Here is a 27,819-nt window from a genome sequence, read left to right as displayed (position 1 = left end):
CCCAGGTGGCGTAAGGAATTAAGTCTCAGCACTATGAAGCAATCCGCAGCCAATGCAGCAGGAGTTTGATCCCAGCCAAAGAGCTAACCCACATGCAGCAGCAAATCTCTCCTGTCTCACCCACTGCTCCCCTCAGCAGTGTATTTCAGTAGATCCACCTGTTCTGCTCCCTGCTCTGTCTCTGGTGAATGCTCTGGAGAAAGAAGAAATTATATTTTTTCAGCAGTCTACACATCCCCACATGTCTGGCCTACACGCCAGCTTTTGTATGCATAAATAAATAAATCTTAAAAAAAAAAAAAACCTCAATAAAATCTTAGCAAACTGAATCTCACAATGCATTGAAAGGATTATATATCCTAACCAAGCAGTGTTTACACCAAGAATATAAGGACAGTTCAAAACACAAAATCAACCAACATAATTCACCACATCAACAAAAAGGAAAATTAAAACCATATGACCTTATCAATAGATATCAAGAAAGCATTTGATAAGACTCAGCATCAATTCATGTTGAAAAACTGGGGACAAGCAGAACATATCTCAACATAACAAAAGCCATATTGACAAATTCATAACTAGAATCATAGTGGGAACAAATTGAAAGTCTTTCCACTAAGATACAGTACAAGACAAGGATGTTCACTCTGACCATTACTATTCAACACAGTATTAGAAGTCCCAGCTAGAGCAATCAGCAAGAGAAAGCTACAAAAAGAATCTGAATTGTGAAAGCAGTAGCAAAGTTATCATTACTTGCCAATGATCTATTATACACAGAAAACCCCAAAGACCCCATAGAAAAATTAAAACAATAAACCAGTTCAGCAAAGCAGCAAGATACAAAAACACCACCAAAAATCAGTTGCCTTCTTATATGCAAACAACTAGCTAGAAGAAATTAAGAAAGCCATCCCATTTATAATCTAACCAAAAAAAATTAAATACCTTGGAATAAATCTAACAAAGGATGTGAAGGACCTATACAAGCAAAACTATAAAACATTGTTGCAAGAAGTAAAACACAAAGAAAGGGAAAGATATTCCCTGTTTATGGATAGGAAAAACCAACATTGTCAAAACGGCAATCCTATACAAAGCAATTTACACATTCTATGCAATCCCAACAAAAATCTCAATGGCTTTCCTCAAAGAAATGCAATCAGTATTACTGAAATTCATATGGAACCACAAAGTACACTGAATAGGCAAAGTTCTCCTGACTAAAAAGGGGGAGAATGGTGGTATTATACTTCCAGACTTCAAACTATACTATAAGCCATAATAATTACAGCAATAAGGTACTGGAACAAAAACACACACAGACCAATGGAATAGAGTTCAGAACTCAGAAATAAAATACATATGTATGGACAACTAATCTATGATAGAGTGACAAATATATACTGGAATAAGGAAAGCCTCTTCAATAAATGGTATTGGAAAAATTGGATTACCACATGCAAAAGAATGAAACTTTTGTAGAGGTTCCTCAAAACGCTAAAAATGGATCTGCCATATAAGCTACCCAAAAACACAAGAACATTAATTCAAAAGAAAACCTCTACTCCTGTGTTTAAAGCAGCACTATTTACAATAGCTAAGAATTGGAAACAACCTAAATGTCCCAAGACGGATGAAAGGCTCAAGAAGGTGTAGAAGAACAAGATGGAATACTACACAGTGATCAAAAAAGATAAATTCATGACATTTGAGGTAACATGGATGGAGCTGAAAGGGATTATGCTAAGCATAATAAGCCAGAAGAAGAAAGATAAATGTTGGATGGTTATCTCTTACATATATAATATAGAAAAGAAAAAATAAGGGGCAGACAAAGACAAACTTTAAAATCAAGCCTTGAAAGCTGACCATAGAGCTGAGGCACCCAGAAGAGGAAGGGAGAAGGAAAGGGGTAGGAGAGAAAACTGGTAGGGGGGTGAGAGAAAAGCACAATCAATGAACTATGGATGTTTTGGTGGTAGGAGAACTATGGAGACCACACCTTAGGCAAGAAATACTATACTGTAAAAAATTAACAAGGATATAAAATAATGGTACTTCATTAAAAATAATTAGTTAATTAAATAAAGTTTTTTTAAGTGAAGCCAAAGCAGGAAGTAGGATGTCAAACAACTAATTTATAGCTGAACTTCTACATTTTCAGTTACCTGCTGTTCTTGAAACCCACATGCAACAAGCACCTAATCATATAATATTACCCAATAATGCAATTTTTAATGTTTAAAAATAAATCTTTTCATTTATATAATACTCTATATGAAAGTACTTATACATTCAAAGTACTTCAAATGTAGAGCATATAAATGTTCATTAATGCCAGCTGAATGTATGGAGCAATAACACCCAGCAAAATCCTCCTTTTGACTTCACTATTTTACAGCAATCAAGGTTGACCTTCAGACTTTTTAGTGAGGTCAACAATAAGCAAAACAATGCAAAGAATATATTTGATCATATATATATATATATATATATAAACAATCAGAAACACTGTTTTGTCATTCCTATAGCAGATTTTTTTAATGAAAAAAGAAAGGAAACTATATATATAAAAAATACTGGAATTTTTAAAACATCAGTTCTATCCTACTCTCTTCAAACAGGTTATGCTTGAAAACAAACAAACAAACAAACAAAAAAAAAAAACAGGTTATGCTTGAAAATTTTCTTTCCTCACTTGATTTCAGCTCATGTTTTTGATATGAGGAGTACCAAAGGAGAAAGAAAACTTTCAATACTAAACAAAAGAAATGAAAAAAATAGAAATCATGTTCTATTTCTTAAAAAAATGAAAAGATTAAATGACTTCTCTAAATTGCTACCCTTAATTGCAAGTTAACATATTATCTCTTTACTACTGTCTGTTCTCAACCTAAAAGTCTATTTGTTTGATTACTGCTAATTTTGCCAGTGGTCATTAGGCTATCAAATGTACTAGACAAACATGGAATATTCTATTTATCCTATTATTATCATTAAACTGAATAATCCTCTAAAAAATTAAGTGTCAAGCCCCCCCACCCCCCACCCCCCCAGTGGCGCAGCGGGTTGAGCGCAGTGCTGTGAAGCCATCTGCAGCCTCTGCAGCGCAGGTTCGATTCCCGGCTGGCTGGGGAGTTACCCACATGGCGCAGCAGATCTCTCCTGTCTAGTCTGCTGCTCCCCTCAGCAGTGCCTTTGGTCAGTCTTCCTGTTCTGCTCCCGGCTCTGTGTCTGGTGAATCCTCACACCCTCCCGTGCCTCTGACCTGTACCCCAGTTCTTATATAAAAATAAATATATCTTTTAAAAAAAAAAAAAACCTTCCATTTAAAAAAAAATTAAGTGTCAATACTTAGAATACCATCATTTGGGTAACACTGGTATATATATCAGGGACCACTGGACCATATTTTAGAATTTGGGATTATTTTTTGAGTAATTATAACTATTTGTGGAAATTACTGTTTCATGACCTTTATTCTTTCTTATATGTCTCCAAAGAACAAAAAATATTTATTCATTATTCCCAACTCAGCTAAAAAATTAAAAACTACAATTAAAAGAAAATTGGCAAATGATGGAATTTCCAAGTAAGAGTGAAATAATACTATATTGTATTTTTGACATTGTTAAGAGAACAGATTTTAAAATTTCTCTTCACAAGGAAAAATGTTGTAACTGGTTACATATTAAATAGATCTGTTGTGGTGATCATCTCCAAATGTATGTGTATATTGAATCATACATTTGATTCTCACATTATATGTCAATTTTATCAATAAAAATGTCATTTATTAGAAAGATAAAATTAAAATGAGTTAAATCATTATACTTCCTTATTATATTGCCTAAAATACTGAATTATCTTTCAAGAAGGTAAAAAGACAGAATGCCATCTTTGCAGTTTATCTTTAGGCTTCTGTGTTAAAGAAAATTAACATCACAGTCCTATGACTGCTATCCTTAGATAGCTCTGCTTGAAAGCTGGTCCCTGGTTGGTTTTGGGACCTTAACTAGTAACAATTCTCTACACTAATACAAAACTTTTCCTAAATGTAAGGGTGAGTCACAATCTACCAGAAGAATATTCTTAACATTTTTGCTGAATATTTACTTTCCTTCTAGAGTCTGAAATTCTGCTGTACAGCAGGCAGAGGGTGCCTGACTAACCACCAATAAAACACATGGCATTGAGTGTCTAGTGGGATTCCACACCAAACCCACACAAATGTTGCTGTATTTTCATTACTGAGTAAAGGATGTGCTATTGACTCCATGATGGGAAGGAGAGAGCATAAAAAAGCCTCATATGACTCCCTGACCTAGCCTGTCTGAATATCCCTTATGATCAGGTGTATATCCCTATTCTGTTTCTGTAATAGAGCTCAGCATGAGAACAGCTATATGCTGAATCAGAGGATTTAGAACATTTTATTTTCTCCCTGCAATGGCAATTACTTGGAGAAAGTCTTTGCAAATAATTAGATGAATCAGAAGACGGTAATGTATATAAGTGAAGTCTCAAACTCTGAGTCTTCAAATGACTATTGTGCATTTCCTCAAACTCTAGAATCAGTAAGTGAACAATATATTCCTAAAGGCAAAAAGGAAATATGGTATGCTCACCTAATTAGCCATTCAATGTGAAAGACAATATTTCAAAAAAGAATCAGAACCATTATATTTTGCTGAAAGGAGATGTGATGGTTCTCTTTCAACATTTATGGTATTTGTGCACCAAAACCCATTTACTACAAAAAGGTTTGCTGTATATAAATTCTTATCAAAATTTCTTATGCTGTTTTTCTCTAACTCTTTATTTTTAATTCTATTAACTATTCATAATAGATGGTAAATCATGGTAAAATAGTTAAATAATCTTATATTAACAAACTAAGTTTAAATCTAAATATATAAAATATGATTTATATATAATAATTTTATATAATGTATTTTAATAAAATCTTTATTTAAACTTTGCATATTAATATAAGATTACTAATTTATGAAGTCAGTGATTATTGAATAATTCATGACAATCAAAACCAAGTCTTTGTAGGAAAAACCCACCCTAAGAAATTACATACAATCAAAAATCTAGGTTGTTTGTATAAGTTTGTTAAACCTACAAACTTTCTACACCTGCAAATGAAAGCACAACAAAAAATGGATTAACTATATAGCATTACAAATAATTTATATTCACTTCATAATTGATTTTTGCCTGTATTCACCATAAGATACTTTAATAATTACTTTTCCATTCTGAATATCTAGAATTTATTCTGTCAAGCATTAGACTGTTAGGAGTTCTTAACCTTTTATAATAATAGACGAAGCAAGAGAAAGAGGAAATACTCCGTTTGGTAGTTGATTCACTTCTGTGAAGGTTAGCGTAATCCATATCTAAGCAGACATGAAAAAAAAAATCTTGCTTTAGACAATGACATGTATTAATTTCCTTGAAATGTCAAGGAGAGGTGCTCTTAGATGTTAATCTACATTAAACGTAAAAGGGGACTCACCAGTTTACCCCATCTGCTTCTACCCAGGCAAAGCGGTACTCATTGACCCGAAGCATCAGCTGTAGACACCCAGCAACACACTGTACATACTGAGAGCTCTATGCAAGAAAGAGGACAAGGTTTAAAATTGGAAAGCACTGAAAGTCAGGAGATGATACATATTCAAAAAGTCTGTTTTTTCTTTTACTGATGTTTCTTATCAGAACATCAAAATTTCCTAGTATCTTATTAAAAGTCAAAACTTATTGTTTTCCTCGCTATCTCTCAGAAATGAAGCTGATTTTTCAGCCAAACTAAGCCTACACAATTCAAGGCAACTTGACATACACAGTTAGGGAGATAAAAGGAACAAATTAGTTCTTTGATATTGTTTAATAAATAACATAATACTTTTCAATGCTTCATTTACCTCTGAATAAAGGTACAATATAGAGAATAGAACTCTTCACAATTATAGAAATGCCAAAGAACAATAAAATAAAAGAGGGAAAAGTGTATACTTTGAGGCAGGCCTATATTTGAATGGTCTTAGGTGAGTTACTGAACCTTTCTAGTACTTAATATCTTCGTTCTTAATGAGAATAACATCCCAAGCACACACAAGGATGTTAGGATTAAATGAAGGTATTCATTTAAGATATATATACTAGTCATTTCATAGAAATAGAAAGTTTTTGGTTTTTTTTTAAAGGGCATACAGCTTATAAAAAGCCTAATTAAACATTAGAAAAAGACTGATTTTTTTAAAAAAAACTGTCAGTCCAATAGCACTGTCTTAGAGAAATTGTGGTTAAATTTAAAACTTGAAATAAGTAAGAATATCCCCCAGGAAGTTGCAGGCTCCTCCATTTTACCAAAGCTAGGTCTTTTTGAAATATTCACAATGAGCCTACATCCACCAGAAATGACAAGACAAGAGGAAATTTCAGATTACCCTTAAGAACATGCTAATTGAAAAAAGAAAAAGGAGAGAACCATTGATGTTACATAAATTTACCAATACTAATATACATGATGCTATTAAGTTCCTTGTTTTAATTTTAAAAAAAGTTGTTGAAACTTACAAAAACACGATGATAAAAGTACAACTGGCATAATAATCAGAAGTTATCAAGAAAAGGTTATCTTAGATTTTATTTAAAAAGTAGTAAACATAGTTGCCGTGAAGCACAATGAATCCAGTAGCAGAAATTAATGACCAAAAATAAGTGCATTTTTCAGCTCTAAGACAATCTTCCCTATGGAAAAAAATAGTTTTTTTCCAGTTAAGACAGCAGGTAGAAACTTTTATGGCGAAGAATTCCATCTTTCTTATTTAGAGAAAGAGACAAAGCAGAGAATTTCCATATGCAATGAATAAAAAGGGCACATGCTCCTCTTACATTTATCATCAATTTCCTCTCAACATTAAAAAATTTCGTGGTTAACTATTAATCTTTCTTTTCTGCATATATTTACCATGCTATACTGACAGAAAACTGTATGTTGAAATACAATATATTTGCAGGTATAGATTCTTTGCTGTTATTTATAGCTTTAGGATTGACATCATAAATGAGCATACAAAATATGGTGGTTCTAAAACTGTAGTTTCTCATACTAAGATAGTCTAAATGGTATTCCAGAAATTACTTTCAAAGTGTATAATGAAGGCAACACACTGATAAAGGATTAAATTATTGCCATTCTTTAAACAAAGTAAATTATATGGTTTCCCTGTTCTTCACTTGCTTTGATCTATTACCTTCATGTATAAGATTATTCAATGATGTTTTTAAGAAAATAATCAGCCTTTGGTAAATCCGACCAGTTACCATCTCTAATCCTACCCAAAAGATTGTAGAAAATTTCACTATCACACAAAATCATCAAGCAATTCCAGTTTGTTCTGTCATTCCCCAGAGTCACTGTCACATTTACCATGATCCTCCTATTCTATTCTATTCCTTCACTCTCAGCAAAAGAAAAAAAGTGATCATTAGTTAAAGGTCAGTACCAGCATATCACACCTCCTTTAAATTAATTTCAAAGCCATTCTTACCTTTCACCTAGCAGAGATGGTTGGCTCTCTTCCTAGCCAGGAGCCACAGCTCCAGCAGGGTCTGTATCCCATTCCTCACACATTATGCCTACCAGTCAGACCCCTCTTCTACATCTTCAGTTTCTTTTTTTGATGATGATCCTCTCCTCAGCCCCTAAATATACTCAATTCTTTCCCATCTTAAATCTATTCCAAATTCTTCATCTGTCTCTATCCCAATACTTATCACCAAATATTTACCTCTCTTCTATCTTACCATGCCATAAGATGGAGAGTGACAGGATCACCAGTGATGTTAATTGCCAGTTCCAACAGTTATTTCCACCTGAGAAGCAAACAGTTCTCTCCAACTACTTACGACACTCTCCTTTCATGTACTCTCCATCTAAGTTGACTCACATACTATAAGTTTTACTCCAAGGTTTATCTACTCACCATGAAAGAAACATAGTGGCATAGCATAATGGTTGAGAACAAAGGTCCTAGAAACCAATCTACAACACTCAGCCACTTACAATTTATATAAATTTAAATGACTTAAATGAATGTCCTACCTACAAAATGGGTTAATAGGACAAATCCTATAGTGTGAGGCAATAATTTCATTAATGTGTGAAAGTTTTCAATATTACCTGTCACATAATATTCCAAAAAGTGTTCACTGTTGCATCTATTATTGTATTTTGATTTCTCCAGATGGAACTAATAACTTCCATAGTACTACAAATAAGTCTCTATTCATTCCCTCTGTGTGTGTGTGTGTGTGCACGAACACGCACATATATTTATCAAGCATCTCCATCAGTAGAGTGGAAACATACATCTGATGAGGTGTGAATCTATTACCCCAATCTATTGTTGTAAATTAATATTACCTGAATAAAGGGGGAAAGAATCATTTCCATTTTACCGGAGGGCAAAAAGGAGTCTTTTTTTTATAGCAGCACTTTAAAAGTCTTTATTGCTAAATAAATAAATATTCCTCCATTTGACCTTATTTTTTCTAATTTGCTATTTGGCTTTAGATGGAAAAAAGGAGAACAGAAAGTATTAAGATGTATTTGGGCCAAGTAAAGTCATTTTTGTTTTATGCCATCAAGATTTTTAAGAAAAGGACAAAATATAGATGGCCCAAAATTTTATATTATCATTTCCCTTAAGTTTATTTCCATTATGACATAGGAATGTACCACTATCCTCCAAACAATTCAATGCAAACATCAACCTTGATCTTTGTTTGCTGTGTATTTTTCCTTTTGTTAGGATTTCCTATTCTATTATCAGACATTATGACATTTGAAAAACATTCCTGAAATAGCTATAATTGCTGATAGAAAATCCTTAAATTACGTAAGATTTCAAACAAAGGCAAAGTAAACAAGAAATGAAAGGCAAAGAAACAGTCTATCTTACAGGACAATATTGAGAATCGCCAAACTGATGAAGCAGTATTTGAGTTGATCAAATATTGCTCCTCCCAAATAGGAATGTCACATCAAAGAAACAAGTAAGGAAGAGACTGTGCCTTCTCTCTGAGCTGTAGCAGAATATCGCCTTTTCCCAGATAACCTCTCTATGAGTCCCCTTAACTTCTATGCTCAGAACTCCCAAAGAGGATGTCTCTATGATCAGGTATTATTAAATATAGTTATGAACTGGAGGTATGACTTTACAAGTAGTATGGAGCTATGCTGCTATTTGTGTACATAATTTTTACTGACCTGAATTTTACAGGAGATGTTCTGCACATCCAATCAGTAGAGAGAAGGTTAAATAAGAAGTTACTCACCCTTCAGTACCATTCATAAGACAAAAGCATTATTAGAATTTCTGTGTTAACAGTGTAAAAATTCTGTGTGATATTAGTTCTTTTTAAAACAGCACAAGTGGGGCCTCCCCGGTGGCGCAGCGGTTGAGCGCTGGGTTGCGAAGCTGCCCGCAGCCTCTGCAGCGCCGGTTCAATCCCCGGCTGCTCCCCGGACACCAGAGGAGGGTCCCACATGGCGCGCAGACCTCTCCTGGCGCCCGCTGCTCCCCTCAGCAGTGTACTTCGGTCCTTCTGCCTGCTCTGCTCCCCGCTCTGGCTCTGGTGAATTCTCTCACCCTCCCGCACTTCTGACTGTACCCATGTACCCAGTGCTTGTATAAACAAAACAAACAAACAAACAAATAGAAAGAAAGAAAGAAAGAAAGAAAGAAAGAAAGAAAGGAAGAAAGGAAGAAAGAAAGAAAGAAAACATGCCTCTATATAAAAAAAAAAAAAAAAAAAAACACAAGTAAGGGCCTCCCCAGTGGCGCAGACGTTGAGCACTGGGTTGCGAAGCTGCCCGCAGTCTCTGCAGCGCCGTTCGATCCCTGGCTGCCAGGTGAGGGTCCCACATGGCGCTCAGACCTCTTCTGCCGCCTGCTGCTCCCCTCAGCAGTGTACCCCTCAGCAGTTCTACTCAGCAGTAGAACACTCTGCCTGTTAGACTCTCCGCTCTGGCTCTGGTGAATTCTCTCACTCTCCCGTGCCTCTGACTGTTTCCAGTGCTTGTATAAATAAATAAATAAATCTTTAAAAAATAAAAATAAATAAAACAACACAAATAAATGATACTGCAGTGTGTCCTTCAGCTCCTCAGAAGTTTCAGTATCCTTCACACAAAGAGTATAGTCCAAATACCAGACTAAGTTCAGTGTGCAGAAACAGTGCAATACCTAAGCCAAGGCCCAAAGGACCCACTGGAAACCAAAGACCCTCAATTATTCTGCCAGTAAGAACCCAGGGCCCAGGTCCAGCATGGTGGGTAAGAACCATGACCAGCAGAAGGTCCACCCACAGAAGAATGGCCATGAAAGCAAGTAATGGGTAGACCGAAAAACTCAACAAAAGGCCTTATGAGTCCTCAGGACATTATTATACCACAGGAAGAGATAAATTCCCAGAACCTAATCACAAAAAAACTGAAGACCAATTTTTCCTAACACAGAATTCAAAAATTCCATGATAAAGAAATTTGAAGAGCACAGAAAATTGGATACAAGAAGTTTAAGAAAATTCAGAATAATAAATTAATGCTCTCAGAAACAAAATGAACCATCAGAAGATCAGAATTGATAGTCTAAATAAGAAATAACAGAAATGCAGGTTGTAAAAGAGATGAAAACACTGCAGAAAGCTATGAAAGTAGACTAAACCAAATGGAAGAGAAAACCAGAGAATCTGAAAACCCAAATAAACAAAGAGGCAAGGTTGAAGGGGAAAAAAGAGAAATAAAGAAAAATTTTGAAGAAACACTTCAAGAACTATATTCAATACCATGAATAAAGGTAATATAAGAATGTGTATTACAGAAGGGGAAGAGAGAGTGAGAAAAGAATAGAGAATTTATATGAAACTGGAGAAGGAACTAAATATATAAATCTATGAAGCTAAAGAACAGCTGGCTACCTAAAAAATGAGATCTAAACCAAGACATATACTAGTGAAACTTCTAAAAGCTCAAAACAAAGAAAAAATATTGTAGCTGGTGAGGGGGGAAAAGTAGATAACCTATAAGGCAATCCAGTCAGACGAACATCAGACTTCTCTGAAGAAACACTGTGGGCAAGGAAAGAATGGAATGTTATCCAAAAAAGATAAAGCCAGACAATAATACTCTGCTTTGCAAGACCCTCCTTTAGATATGAGGGAGAAATAAAGGCCTTCTCAGACAAACAGAAACTGAAGGAGTTTGCAAATACTAGACCCCCACCTGCCAAGAAATACTGAAAGCAAGTTTAGGATCTAAGCCAAATTGTAAAATATACACCAAGAACTGAAAAAAGAAACAGATACAACCAAAAAATAAAGGACAAACTGACAGCAACAGACTTTCAAGTATCATTAATCACTGTAAATATAAGCAGACTGAATTCACCAATTCAAAGACACAGAGTATATGGTTGGATCAGGAAACAAAATTCAACTTCCTGCTATCTCTAGGAGAAACATCTGAGCTCAAAAATAAACACAGACTCAAGGAACAATGTTGGGAAATAATCCTATAAGTGAATGGGAAACAAAGTAGGTAGGGACAGGCATGTTTATATCTGACAAAATAGATTTCCAGTTATAAAAGTTAACAAAAGACAGGGCTAGACATTACATAATCATTAGGGGAATAATACATCAGGAAGATATAATACTCATCAATATATATTCACCAAACAAAGGAACACCAAAATATAATAGGGAACTACTTTCAACGCTGGAAAAAATACATTTGTGGTAGGAGATTTCAACAACCCACTCTCACCAACAGACATATCAATGACACAGAAAATGAATAGGGACACATTAGCCTTAAGCAAAGAATTAGACAGCAAGGCCCTAATAGACATATATAGGGCACTGCACCCCCAAAAAAGAAGAAAACCCATTTCTTTCAATTGTACAAGGGACATTCTCCAGGACTAACCACATATTGAGTTACAAAACAAGTATTAACAAACTGGATTTCATATACTCTCTTGACAAATACATAAAATGGTTTAGAAAACTGATGGGAAAGAGTTACTAAAACTAAATGTACATATGCTCTATATCACAGCCCTTGCATTCTAGCATTAAGTGCTCCAAACATAAGTGATCACATTGACAAAAAAAATTGACAGAATGTTCACAGCAAGATTATTCACAATGGCCAAAAACTAGAAGCAACACAAATACCCATCACAAAGTAAAATACTTTACCCATCACAAAGAGACTGGATAATATTTATTTAATAGACTGCACAGCAAAAAAAGGAATGAATTACTTCTAAGTGTAACATGAATGAATATCATTAACACAATATTGCACAAGAGAATTCAGGCATGTGAGAATTCATACTGTTTGATTCCACACACATGGAGCTCAAGATCAGACAAAACTAATTTAGGGTATTAGATGTCACAGTAAGAATAACCTTTATAGGAGTTTGAGGTGAAAGTTTTGAGTAGAAGGCTATATAATATAAATTCGCTGAGCTAGATATTTAAAATATGTGCATTTTACTTTATATAAAGTGTGGTATGATGAAAAAAACAACCAAAGAAAAGAAGGGAGGAAAGAAAGAGCGGTTTTACCAATCACAGAAGTTTGGCCAAATTATCTTTGGCAAATCACTTAAACTTTTAAACTTGTTTTCTTATCAGTGAAGGAAAATAATACTGATTTCAGTTGCAGATTTTTAAAAAACCTGGAAGAAACTAAATATCAGTTTCTACAAAGCACTAAAACATTCTCAGTTATATGATAATTATCACCTCTTATTAAGGAATAAAATACATGTAGGCCAAAAATTCTCTTTAAGAAGATATGCAAATGGCCAACAGGCATATGAAAAAATGTTCAACATTTCTTGTAATCAGGGAAATGCAAATCAAAACTACAATGAGATACCATCTTACACCAGTGAGAATGGCACATATTAAAAAAACTAGCAACAAAAAACATTGGCAAGGATGTGGAGAAAAAGGAACTCTCCTGTACTGCTGGTGGGAGTGCAAAATGGTCCAACCACTATGGAAAGCTCTGTGGAGATTTCTTTTTTATTATTATTTATATATTTTATTTTATATAATTCTTACATTTTTTTTCATCTTTGCACAATGTATGCATTTTCATTTTGGTTATAGTCCCCATACGATTACACCCCCCCACCTTATTTTGACTCTAGTCCTTCCTTTCCCCACCCCGCCCCTCCCCTCCAGTGTGTTTCTGGTTTATAAGTGCTTGTTGATTTTGATTTTTACTTTGTATTGATTAGTCTTTTTCCTGGTCTCTTATTCAGGTTTTCTAAATTCCTGCTATGAGTGAGACCATGTGGTATTTTTTTCTTTCTGATTTATTTCGCTGAGCATGATCCCTTCTAGCTCCATCCATGTTACTGCAAACTGCATGTGTTTATCTTTTCTGATTGCTGAGTAATATTCCACTGTGTGTATGTACCACATCTTCTTGATCCAGTCAAATATTTTTGGGCATTTGGGTTGCTTCCATAGCTTACCTATTGTAAATAGTGCTGCTATAAACACAGGGGTGCAGGTGCCCTTTGGAATTACTGTTTATGTCCTTTGGGTAAATACCTAGGAGTGGGATTGCTGGATCATATGGAAGCTCTATGTTAAGTAGTTCAAGAAATCTCCACACAGCTCTCCATAGTGGTTGGACCAGTTTGCACTCCCACCAGCAATGCAGGAGAGTTTCTTTTTCTCCCCAACCTCGCCAACATTTGTTGTTGTTAGTTTTTTTAATATGTGCAATTCTCACTGGTATGAGATGGTAGCTCATTGTAGTTTTGATTTGCATTTCCCTGATTACAAGTGATGTTGAACATTTTTTCATATGCCTGTTGGCCATTTGCATTTCTTCTCCAGAGAAGTTTCTTTTTAGCTCTTCTACCCATTTTTTGACTGGATTATTTTCTTTGTTTTTGTTGAGTTTCATCAGCTCTTTGTAGATTTTTGTGATCAGTCCTTTATCATTAGTTTTGTGTGCAAACATTTTCTCCCAGTTGGTGGGGTTTCTCTTTGTTTTGGTTATTATCTCTTTTGCTGTGCAGAAGCTCTTTAACTTGATGTAGTCTGTGGAGATTTCTTAACCTGCTAAAGATAGAACTTCCATATGATCCAGCAACTCCACTCCTAGGTATTTACCCAAAGGACACAGAAACATTAATTCAAAAGGGCACCTGCACCTCTATGTTTATAGCAGCACTATTTACACTAGCTAAGCTATGGAAACCACCCAAATGCCCAAAAATAGATGACTGGATCAAGAAGATGTGGTATATATACACAATGGAATATTACTCAGCAAACAAAAAAGATAAACTCACACAATTTGCAGCAATATGGATGAAGTTGGAAGGGATCATGCTCAGCAAAATAAGCCAGAAAGAAAAAGAAAAATACCAGATGGTGTCACTAATAGCAGGAATTTAGAAACCCTAAATAAAGGACCAGGAAAAAGACTAATTGCAATAAAGGAAAAATCAAAATCAACAAGAACTACAGACCAGAGACACACTATGGTGGGGGGTGAGGGGAAAAGTGGGATTAGGGTCAGAATAAGGGGGATGGGAATTGTATGGGGAATATAACCAAAATGAAAATGCATACATTGTGCAAAAATGAAAAATTATGTAAGAATTATATGAAATAAAATAATTTTTAAAAAAAGATGCAAAGCACACAAAAAAAATTCTCTTTAAGTGGGCATGTTAAAAGGGATTCTCTAATCAATATTTATCAAATACCTAGATTAAATTGATATCTAACTGAAGATACAATCTCACAAAAAAATTAATTTCATTATTAACTTACAAATTCATGAATCTTCTTCAAGTATTACTTTCAATTGAATTTGCTTAGTCATATAACTCAATTATATGACTACTGGAATTCTTTATTAGAGGAAAAAGAATATGGACTTAAAGTATGATTTACTTTATAAATTACTGCTTTGAATACAACTTCTAAGAATGCATCTAATGTATAATATTAGTTACCTTGTTATTGTTATCAGCACTATACTTTGAGAATGACTATAAAAAAAGTCTTGTAGTAAAATACTTTACCATTTAATTTTCTTTTGCATTGCCAAATCTAACCAGAAAATCAAACTCTCAGGTTCTTCTACTTCCTCCTTTTAACATTTATTCTGTGCATATATTTTACTCATCCTCAATATTTTAAGTGTATTAAAGATTTTAGTAAGGTATAAAGTAATTGAACAATGAAAATCATCCAAGAATTGTTTAGGTAAATAGCAATGCTCTTAAAACTTAAAAAATGTAACTGTGAATTACTTTGGATCCTCACAGACTTTACAAATCACCATACTGATAAAACTACAGTTAAATAACAGGCCTGAACTGTATGAATCACTGCCAGAGTTCACTTACTTCTGCTATTTGGGCAGCACTTTTGATGCACTTAGCAACAAAGTAGTAAAGAACTAAATCACTTCTTCAGAAAGAGTCCACCTCTTCTAAAAGACTGAAAAGTATTACACAGTTTAGGATGATACTTTGTTGGTCATTTTAGATGGTAAGAACTACTGGCTCATACTTATTTCTCACTTTGCAGCATAAAACTTTGTTTATACTGACATCAAGTGGCAATATTATATAATGCAGTTTGCCAAATGGCTCTGAACACCTAAAGGAAATTTAAGAAAAAGTATGAGTATTTCTTTAAGCCTGAATAGGCTTTGTGACTTGGGGAATACCTAAAGATCCAATACTTCAGTTTAGCTCCCTCAAAAGTTAATTCTCTCAGTAAGCAATTAAATTCTTTGGGGGTTTTGCCACTCATTAGCTGCAACACCTGTAGCAAGCTAGAATACCTTTCTGTATAACCAATCCATAAAACATGAGTAAGACCTATGTCAAAGTGCAAGTGTGAATTTCGAAGAGATGTAAACATAAAATGAGTCAAACGGTACTATATACATAGTAAATATTCAGTAAGTATTAACTACCCATTTGATTATTCTACTGAAATACAACTATCAAAGGAAGGGCTAACAGCCTAATCTCAGTTTATGAAGAAGTCTACTTTTCAAGTTGACAGCCATTTGAAAAAAGGAAGAACCTTCAAGAAAGAGACTGAGAGTATGTTCAGATTTCAAGGTCACCAATGGAAAGAAGGTGGGAAATCAAAGAGCACCTTGTTGCCATGCATCTGAAGTCAGACTATTGTTTTGATTCTAAAGTGGCAAAACTATACTTTCAGGGATCACTTCTATAGTTCATTACTAAAGGGGCCTGAAAAAAAGAGCAGGAAAAACCAAGTGTCATGTCTACCAACAGAAAAAGTGATAGCCACAGGCCATAAATATTTACGTAGTTTTTATAATATCATTAACCTAACTGGAGATGACATCAAATTCATGGATTTACACTTTCAAAACTGTAAATGTCCACAACTCAAAATAATGTATATTCAGGATGTTAGGAGGTCAGTGAATTAAGAAGGAATATACTTACATCACTTGAAGAGACTGTTCCTGTTTCAACAGCAACACCGCTACCACGCAGTTTCTATTATGAAATAAATAACTTATTACTTAGTTTTGTTTTTAATTTTATCCTAATTTATCAGCTTATGTATGGGAGCTAAGTATATTTTATATTTTTTCCCTAATTCTATTCACCAGAGCATCACCAAATAATAGAAAGCATAGGGATGATATAAAATATTCTAAATATCATTATGTTCTTCCAAATAATACTTTAATCAATAAATTATTAAAATGAAACAAAAATAAATTGAATGCTAGGATCAAGTTAAATTTCATAAGTGAAGCTGGTATAAATTTCCAAGACTCAGGAGTTAATGAGTTGTTTCTCCAATAAGACACTGCCTTAAAACTGAACCATCTATGCTATATTCTGTGGCAAAGTTTTCAAAACAGGTGCCTGATGATGGGAAGATACTACACAGAACCTAAAATTAGGTTATTCACAGGAATATGAATAAGTTACAATATCAAAGTCTCACATACTGTAAAGAAATGATCAAAGAAAAGTTTAGGGTGAATGTCAGAGGCTGAATGTGCAAGAGAAAAGTGAAAATGAGTATCTCAAAGAAAATTTTGATTTTTTCAATAACTAAATACTAAGTGCCAGCCATGTGTTCCCATAAGCCAAGAACACTATCTTAGACTACCAAAAGACTCCTAAATTTCACTATGAAGTCAAAGAATAAAATATCCAAAATTACTGCTAATTTGGACTTTTGATAGTTTATTTTCATTTGAATCATGCAAATGTGGTCCCTTTTAATGAGGGAGAAAATACTTAAGAAAGAGTAAGAAGCCAGCCAGATAGAGAACTATCATACGATACTTAAGCTAAGCAGCAAATAAAATCCCCAGTGATCCTGTACTTCATTCTTTAAACAAGAATTCTGTAATTTAATTCTGATAAAACACTCTAAAGGACATGTCTCCCCACAATAAGAGAGATAGTATGATCCAGAACCCAGCAGACACAGTGAACAGACTCTGAGAAGCAAAGCCACAATAGACCCAGACAGCCTGAAGTCACCTGAAGCAGAAGGACTTGCAAAGCAGAACTGCCACACCATAACCAAAGTTAAAGATGGTGCGATAAAAAGAATGCGCTAGGAAAATATAGAAAATATTTTGAGCACTTATCTAATACCAAGAAGCTCAATTGTAATATAAATTGTCCTAGACATTGAAATATTTCCTTCTACTAGTGACAAGAGATATATTTTCCCCATTTGGTGGTCACTGCAACGATCACAGTTAATGGTTCCAAAAGAGAAAAATTATCTGTGAGACACAAATAAATGTTACTCCTATGAGGAAAAGTCTACGATGAAAACACAACCTACAACGTTAGTGTTGGTGGGAAAATACAATATACTTTCCAAGCAAAATTCATTTTATGAATCCAGCTACAAGAAGAGCCTCATTACCACTAAGCACTAAAGCAGAATGTAATTTGTTCAAAGGAAAAATTCAAAACAGAAAAAAAAAGTAGTGAGGGGAAGAAGAGTTACCTGCTTAATAAGCGTTCTGAATCCAAATGATACTGAGAAAGTTTAAATATCATCCTCATACCCATTTTTCATGTTCTAAATATCTTATGTTGAAATACCTCAAAAATTCAGTAAAATCTGCAAATGTGTGGCTCCTGTAAAATATTTTTAAAACTTACACCAAAACAAGTGCTAAAATTCATACTGTTGACATAAGAAAAATAATTCTGTTCAAGAATATCCCAATCCAAATTAAAAAAAAAAAAAAAATCAGTGAGGCTCCATCAAAAAAATGCAACGCAGAGACAAGATTAAAAAAAAATCTTAGCAAAATGTCATCTTGGGTCATTTTTGCCTCAGTTTAAAAATCTATTAAAACATTGGTGATTTGAAATCTAAATTACAAAACTTTATTTCCAATAGACATTTATTTGTTACCTAACACTGACAATGTAACTACCAACATTACCTCTGGTCCCATTCTGCCATGTCACCTATCCCATACCAAATTTCATAGTCTTTTCTTTCCCAGTATACTCTTACTCAGTCCAAAGCTTGCCTTTTCTCTCCTGCTGCACTGTTTCTCTTCCTTTCTTACAAGCCTTGCATAAGTATGCTCTTTGGAGTTGTTCGAGTCCTTTTAATTCTCCGACCTGTGCAATCTCAGCAGCCACCTAGAAAAGAGATGCTCCCTACCCACCCAAAAGCAGGAATAGGAAATCCCAAATGGCAGAAAAGACAGAAATGAGTTGAAGACAGCTAAAGAAAAAGTGAGCATACAGCATACTAGGACACCTAAAAATAGTCTGACTTAGTTATCAAGTTCAAAATGGCATTATTTTAATGTGACTTTTTTTATGTCAAATAATTACCATAAATAGCTTAAGAAAATATGGATGCTATATTCCTTCCAAAGATTCTAAAAGGAATGTCTTTTACCTGTGAGCTCAGCTGAGTTTTTATCCAATTAAAATAGTAATTTAAGTCACTGCCTTCCATCAATTCTTTCCCCCAAGCTGCTAACTTGGCAATAATTCTTGCTGCCTGAAAAATAAGGAATGCATTAAAATACTATGAAAAAAATCACATCACATACCTAAAAATTCAAGACTCATAACTATTTTGCCAAATGATTTTTAGCAATTCCTATAAAATTGCTAATTTTTCATTTTTAAAATGTATTTTGAAATAGCGACAATGTATTTTTAAATTATTTCCATCAGAGTGAGACAAAATTAGTTGTGTTCTAAAAATTTCATGACACTCCTGTATTATTTTGAGATTTGAAAGTAGTAAGAGGGCTTCCCCGGTGGAGCAGCTGGTTGAGCAACAGCACTGTGAAGCCTCTGCAGCGCGGTTTCGATCCCCAGCCAGGAAGATATCCACCTGGCGCAGCAGACCTCTCCTGTCTCGCCTGCTGCGCCCTTTAGCAGTGTCTTTGCTCCATCTGCCTGTTCTGCTCCCCGCTCTGTCTCTGGTGAATTCTCTCACCCTCCCGCCCCTCTGGCCTGTACTCCAGTATAAAAATAAATCTTTTTTTTAAAAAAAGTAAGAATTCAAAGCAAAAATTCAAGGAACACAAAAAGCTTTCTTAAGAGGCAGACTTTCATCAATTCACTTGCCAGAGAAACAATCTTTTCCACGCACTACACCTCCTCATTCTAAGCTGCTTGTGAGTGGCCATACTTAAAAATCTTTATGCTTGTTTAAAATATATACTAGGGCCTCCCCGGTGGCGCAGCCGTTGAGTGCTGGGTTGCGAAGCTGGGTTGCAAAGCTGGGTTATGAAGCTGCCCGAAGCCTCCGCCTCACTGGTTCCATCCCCGGCTGCTCCCCGGCCACCAGAGGAGGGTCTCGCATGGCGCGCAGACCTCTCCTGCCACCCGCTGCTCCCCTCAGCAGTGTCTTCGGTCCTTCTGCCTGCTCTGCTCCCCGCTCTGGCTCTGGTGAATTCTCTCACCCTCCCACGCTTCTGACTCTACCCAGTGCTTGTATAAATAAATAAATAAATAAATAAAATATATACTAGGTATTGAATAGTCATCACTCATGATGACACAAATACCCCTTCTGCACATTCAGAGATTTTTTTTTTCAATTTTCTTTCAACCTGTAAAACTAATCATAATTTTAAAAAAAATAAGCAGTATAAGTCTATATTTACCAATTCATATATAATCTTAATCCTATAATTTTATTTGTAATTACATATATATGTACACACACAAATATATAGAAAAAATAAGCAGCAGAAAATACCACTATTCCATATACAAACCAATTTAATAAATATTCTTTCTGAAAGCAAGTCAGTGTTTCAAAACTCCTATTACTCAGCAATAATTCATCCTCATAGAGAATGGAAGGCTGAGGATATGCTAACCAAACTCCCTACCCAAGTATGGTCCAAGTATGTTCTTATACTTGGATACAGCTAAGGCAAGTAATAGAGGCACACTTTCAAGGTCAATATGTCAAATATTTAAATCTTATAGAATATTTGGAATTCTACACCATGGAGGGTTAACAATAGCACCTGGATTCTTTCACTCAGTCATGACATAAAAACATTTTCATGTGCCTAGCTAAGTAAATGTATAGATATGTTTTCTAGTTTAAATTGATCTTTCATGAAATGGATAGACTTATCAAGGTTTATCTAGAAAGAATTACTGTAAGAAAACCAGGAATTTAAAATATTATCAGCAACGTAAGCACAAGAAAAACAGAAGACAAAGAAACAATTTCATTCTTAGCATAAGTTCTTCATGAGTACATAGTGAACCAATGACAACCTGACCCTCAAAGTTTGAGACTAGTCAAAAGTAATTGAAATGAAAAAAAATTAAAATGTGGATTTGACCACACAATTAATGATGACCAACCTTGCCCCAAATGTTTATTTGGTCTTTAATATATTTGGCAATTTTATTATAAAGCCATCAAAATTAGGAAGATATTTAAACTAGATATATTCACAACTTTCTCAACAATGTAAAGAAAATATATAATTGATCTTTAAAAATATATAATTGGTCTTTAAAATGTTTCATGGGCAGTGGTTCCTGATTTGAAAAATTTAAAGCATCCACTGAAATGAGCAGCCTCAGGAACTCCCCCACTATAGCCCACTCCACACTTGGAAAAGAAAAGGCTTGTATAAAACTTCAGTTTCTCAACCCTCCTCTCATAATTTCTCCATACTCCATGAAGATTTTCAGTGCTAAAGGTTCCAAAAAACAGCCCCCCAGGCTAAGTTTAAAACAGGAGTGTTTAATATTAAAAAGCAATTAAGTATTACTTAATTAAAATAAAAAATTAAACACAGCAGTTTCAAAGCAAAATTTAATTTTCTGCAGTAAAATTCAGTTAATCCTATCACTGACAATCAAAAGCTGTTTAAGCATGTGAATTTACCAAAGGTTTTTATGCCAATGAACTCATTTCAAACTAACCATATCTTCTTTGACTTCCCAATATTCCCACATTACTAAACATCAATTTACGAACATTACAAAGAAAAATTGCTGTGAAAAGTCAGCATCACAGCAGTTATTCTTCTGGAAACTGGGAGGTTACCAAGATGTAAATGGTCCTGTTTTGTTTCTTTCCTAAATCAGAAATTTGATCAATGTAAAATTTACCATATGAACAGTAAAGAGATCCTGGCGATTCAACATTGGCAGAAAGTAGGACCAGGCAGTGCTCTTGCTACGTTTAGCATACTCGAAGAAAATACTAACTCGCTGGTGATTTTCCTAAAAATAGAAAAAAGAAAAATGATATCACCAATTAGAATGCATTTTACAAAAGATTGTTAACAACTGTGCACTGCTTCTCAACCTTCCATTTTATATCCTATCAGTGTGTTTTCTTTTCCCAGTATGTAGGAAATGTTATTATGGATTGAGGCTAGCAATGGGAATGGGCATAGATATTTTAAAAATAAAAACACCATTAAAAAATGTTGTAAGTTTGGGCCTCCCCTGGTGGTGCAGCGGTTGAGCGCTGGGCTGCGAGGCTGCCCACACGCAGCCTCTGCAGCGCTGGTTCGATCCCTGGCCACCAGCGAGGGTCCCACATGGCGCGACAGACCTCTCCTGCTGCGCCCACTGCTCCCCTCAACAGTATATTTTGTCAGTCTGCCTGTTCTGTTCCCTGCTCTGGCTCTGGTGAATTCTCTCACCCTCCCACACTTCTGACTGTACTCAGTGCTTGTATAAATAAATAAATAAATAAATCTTAAAAAAAAAAGTTCCAAGTTTAAATCAAGTGCGCCAAGATAACAGGTCCCAGTTCTGCAAGATGTAGCAACTTAAGTTACACTTCTTCTCAACCTGCACCTCTGACCTACCATTGCCTATGCCATACAAATAGAAAAATCAGAAGGAAAAAAAAGACAGTAAAAACAACATATCATACTAGCAGATGGATACAGGATTTAGGGAACAATTCATTCTGAATTCAAGTCATGCAAATGCTACCTCTTACCTAAATTTCCTTTGTGTACCACTGACTAAATGTACTTTAGTAAATTTTCTGGTTCACTAAGTGAATATGGTTCCTAAGTAGCAATACATATGGAGGATATGTTCCACAAACTCCATGGATGCCTGAAACCAGGCATAGTACTGAACTGTAGATATATACTGTTTTCTCCTATGCATCTATAACTATATTAAAGTTTAACTTATAAATTATGCACAGCAAGCGATTAATAATAACTAGTAGCAAAAGAACTGTAACAATATAGCGTAATAAAAGTAATGAACATGGCCTCTCTATCCCCCTCCCCCACCAATATCTTATGAACATGTAATATTTTCAAACTGAGATTGATCACGAGTAACTTAAACCACAGAAAATGAAACCATGGATAAGGGGGCTACTGTATTTTCTGAGCTCCATAAACAAAAACTCAAATTTTCAGACCAACATTTAATTCTTTTTAAATATACTGGTTTTAATTTTGGTCTGTGCCAAAAAGTACCTATTTAGGGAACAAACTACCATCTCCTCAAGTAATAAAACATTATTTAGAATGTTTAGAATAAACAATTAGAATAACTATGATAATGACTTTATCAAAGGATCAAAGTTCAGGGTGGTCATCATCACTCCACTGGTGGATTATTTACAAAGTTGTAATATGTAAGTCTCATTATACACGTAAATAAACAAAGTACCCTGCATATGCAAAGAGCAGAAACTATTTTAAGCCATATTCCTCTTCAATTCCTGCTTTAAGACCTAAGTCCAAAGATGGTGGCAGAGTAAAGGCCCTGGGTTGCTCCTCCTACATCCACAACTAGATTGCAGAAGAACAAAGCCAAAAGCCCTTGAAGGATAAAACAGACCACAGCACACACTAGGGGCTATGGTCCAAAAGGAATACAAAAAAGTGAACAGATTTTACTGTGATACTGGGGCAGTACAACCCACAAGAGGGAAGGGCAGCTGCTATGAAGGGCCCCCACTGTGGTTAGCTGAGGGGCATAAACCAACACTGAGGAGTTTGGAGACCCCACACTGCACTAGGTAAGGGACTCTCAGAGCTGGTACCCAGGACAGATGGTACACTGTTGGAGAACTATAGCAGCAGGAGGGCAGAGTAAGGATTACTGGCTTGAGCCTGAGGCTCACAATATAGAACACTGGAGCCTGAATCAGTGGGGAGAAACAAGTCAGATGGCCAGTGTCTCCTCAGGGAAGAGGCTACTACTCATAGGTTGGCATATTCAAAACACACACCACTCCACTCAAGGACAAAAAACAAGAAAATAAATGCAATTTGCATAAACCAGTGTTTCAGTACCTGCTAACAATAGGAGCAAATAACCAAGGATGAGGATCTATGCTAGAAAAGAGAACAACTTCTGGCCTGTGACCCCTGTATCAACTACAATCTGAGCACAGATTGTATCGAGTGCTCAAAAAAAGCCTATAGGTGGAAGCTGACATGAGCCCAGTTGAGACACTTAGACTGAGTGTTGGCCTAACGGAGGGGATCCCTGTGAATCCCCACCACACAACTCCAGTATCCACAGCACAGCAGAAAGCTTCAATCCCTGATACTTACTAGAGGTGATCCTTTGGTGCCCTACTGTCCTGGTCCTTTTCACCTACTACCCCTCACCAGTACTAGTTTTCTAATTACTTCAATAGGTGCAAAGACAATGGTCTTAAAGTCTATCCCTATTACAACCCTTAATGACAGAAAATGAAGAGACAGAAGAACATAACACAAATACCAAAGTGAAAATAAAAACCCTGAGGAGTCTCAATCCAGCAGAATATCCAGTATATAAATATCCAGTATATAAAATCCAGTATATCATGACTGAAGGGAGTTCAAGGTAACTGTTATAACATTACCCACAGAATTCAAAAGAATAGTGGAGGATACAATAAAAGAGCAATAGAATAAAGACCAAGTAAATATAAGGTAGTTACAATTAGAAGTAATGAACGAACACTATAACCAAATTAAAAGATACCACAGAGGGCCTCAAAAGCAGACAAATGGAATGAAGATAATTAATGAAGTCAAAGCACAATGTCAGAGAACACACAAATAGAGTAACATAGATTAAAAAACAATTTAAGAGAGTAAGAGCCCTTAGGGACAACCTAAAGAGAAGTAACATGTATCATAGGGGTCCCAGAAGAGAAAGAGAAAGGCACAGAAAATTTATTCAAAGAAATATTTGCTGAAAACCATCTCAATATGGGAGACCAACCAGAGGTTGTGATCCAAGATGCCCAAGTAGTTCCAAACAAAGTGATACATACATACCAAGATAAGTTATAATCCAAACATGTGAGGAAGAACAAGCAATTCTTTCAAAGAGTATTCTACTCAAAAGTGTCACAAATTAAATGAATTAAAAATAGGGGTAAATTGTAACTATAATTTTTTCACATAATACAAGGAATCAAATAGTCAAAGTTGTACAAATTTTTCAATGTAACTAAAATTCACCTAATAAAATCAGATGCTAAAATGCATTGAATTGGTAGCAAAGGATGTCAGCTACTTAAATCAGAATCTTTCAATAGATCCTTCAGAAAGACAAGAACAAAACTGTACTATGAAGATGTTCAACTTACAATACCATCTTGATTGGTAAAAGTACCTTCCATGGACAAGGTCGTAGGGGAATAGGCACCCTCCTATGTTGTTGGCACTGCAAGATGGAGTATTTCGCAGTATCTTGACAAAACTAAACATGTAGTTCTTTTTTTTTTACTGTTTGTCAGTTACTCCAGGTTTTTTTCATTTATTTACCTTTATTGTTCGATATTTAATAATTTATATTTATATATATATTACATGATTGTTCATTTTTTTTTAGAATGTTTGCTTTCTTTTCTAAGGTGTAGTCCCCATAGAATTTCCACCACCAATTCACCCATTACCAGAGTCCCTTGTGCTCTTCCCACCCTCATTTTGACCCCTCTACCTCCTCCTCCCCTACAAAAAATCTCTGATTTATAGTTATTTATTTTTGTTTTGCATTGTTGTGTTTTTTATTGTTATTATTTCTCCCTGATCCCTTATTTGGTTTCCCTATATTCCTCCTATAAGTGAAACCATCTGATACTTTTCTTTTTCCTTCTGAATTAATTCACTGAGAATAATCCCTTCTATTTTTATAGCTCCTTTTACCTAGAAATCTCAATTCTCAGAATCTGTCAAGAAGTATCCTCCTAACAATATAAAATTACATTCACACAAGGTCACATTATTTCTAATTATAAAGGATTAGAGCCACTTTTTGTTTTACATCTTACATCTTTGGTTTTACATCTTACATCTTACACTGCAGTGCTAGCAGTTGCTCTCTGAGCTATGCCATGCCATCCACGGAAAGAAAGAAGCCAGGAAGTCTAACAAGACAAAGACCCAGTGAATAAATCTGAGGACCGAGTCAAAAAAGAAGTGGTACAAAGGCAAAGTTTGGATCAAGTTCAATAACAAAACCACATGCAATAAGCTTATAGGCTTATAGGCTCAGCTGCTATTGTCTCTGAGCTATTGAAGATCAGAGTTTCCCTGGCCAAGGCAGTCCTTAAGGAGCTCCTCAGTAAAGAAATCATTCACGGGCTTCAAAGCACACAGCTCAAGTAATTTATACCAGAAACATGAAGGCTGGAGATGCCCCAGTTACCGGTGAAAATACATTAGTGAACAGGTCCCTCCCACTTGTATAGTTTGAAAAACAGAACTTTATATTAAACAAAAAAAAAAATGCATGTATGCATGAGTTTGCACTGTACCAAAACACTTATACTCAGATATTTTTTCTATCCGTTAAGTTCTGCATTCACAAATTCAACTGATGCCAGATACTATTCAGTTGATCAAATCCAAGAATACAAAATCCAGATATGGAAGACCGACTATAAGGGACTTGAGCATTCTGCTGGACTTTGGTATTGAGGGGATGAGGTGGTGGGGTGGGATCCTGAAACCAATTCCCTATGGACACCATGGATGAATGTAGTTAAGTTTGGGGGGAGTCAAAAATTATACAGAGATTTTTAGCACAGAGGTCAGTGCTATGTCAGAACAATGTTGACCCATTGTTCAAGGGTCAACAGTACATTTGTATGTATGTGTGTATACATAGTTATACACATTTTTGTATAAATTTGTGTGTATATTTATTTATATATATACAAACACACACACAAAAATACAAATACATATATGGGAATCAACCTCAATGAGCATTACATTAGAAGTTGATTAAGTAAACTATGGTATATTTACTAATGGCAATGTGCATGTTTTGTAGTTGTCAAAATATATGAGGGGATTTCTATAAACTAACATGGAATGATTTCTGGCATATTTTATTTTATTTTTTTACTTTTATTTATTTACTTATTTTTCTTTTCTTACATTGTTTTTATTTTTGTACAGTAATTGGTTTCTCCCCTCAGGTGTAGTCCCCATAGTACTCCCACAACCATAGGACCCATTATCTATCATCATATTCCCTTGTGCTCTTTTTTCCCCTGTTTTCACTCCTCTCCTTCCCCCTCCCTTGCTGTATGTTCTGGTACATTTTAGTAAGTAAAACTAGTGAAATACAAGAGATTATAATATGTATTTTTATATGAAAGAGGATGAAGATAAGAAAACACACATTTACCGATCTATTTTTGCAAAAAGGAGAAGAAGAATAAACCTGAAATCTACAATATTGGTTATCCACAAGAGGTACATAAGAATGGAATGAGGATTGGTGACATTTCTCTGAGTGTACCTTTTTTGTACAGTTTTGACTTCTGGAAACATTAATGTTTTACATAATCAAAAATAATAAGATCAACATACATAAGCAAAATATAAAGAACGCAAAAACAAAACAATGTAACTGCATTTCAAGAAATATAACAACTCTTAAATAAACTTGAATACAGTGCTCTGACAACATACCCTCCATTTAAAGATAAAATACTCCATTTAAAGATAAAATACAAATATTGACTCTATAAAGAACTTGTTTTTCACAGTTGTATGGGCCAGCAACTCTGAAACCCTGTTTTTGGTATTACAGGTAAAACAAACAAGTAAATACACAAAGTGTAAGAGGAGCTCAACATTTCACAGAAAAGAGTTACATTACAGAAAGGGGAGACTACAATAAACTCTGTGGTGTTAGCTGAAATGAAATGGGATATAGCATAAACTCATGATTTTTACTTTATAGT

General features: G+C 35.0%; 1 protein-coding gene across 2 annotated transcripts in view; it reads right to left on the bottom strand.

Moving 5' to 3' along the window:
• The window catches only part of ATP6V1H (ATPase H+ transporting V1 subunit H), a gene marked incomplete at its 5' end in the record, with an annotated part of 105,065 nt that overhangs the window by 65,821 nt on the left and 11,425 nt on the right, over positions 1-27,819 (bottom strand). Inside the window, 4 exons of one of the 2 annotated variants that reach the window (XM_084229556.1) lie at positions 5,534-5,631; positions 16,575-16,628; positions 19,036-19,140; positions 21,741-21,854. In XM_084229556.1, the coding sequence (XP_084085682.1) occupies positions 5,534-5,631; positions 16,575-16,628; positions 19,036-19,140; positions 21,741-21,854 (371 nt within the window). The remainder of the gene's footprint in view (positions 1-5,533; positions 5,632-16,574; positions 16,629-19,035; positions 19,141-21,740; positions 21,855-27,819) is intronic. The other variant, XM_084229557.1, reaches the window with a different exon arrangement.

Source organism: Talpa europaea (assembly GCF_964194135.1).
Source record: "Talpa europaea genome assembly, chromosome: 3".
Classification (NCBI taxonomy): Eukaryota; Metazoa; Chordata; class Mammalia; order Eulipotyphla; family Talpidae; genus Talpa; species Talpa europaea.
Note: the sequence above shows the minus strand (reverse complement) of the source record. Positions and strands in the feature narration are given on the sequence as shown.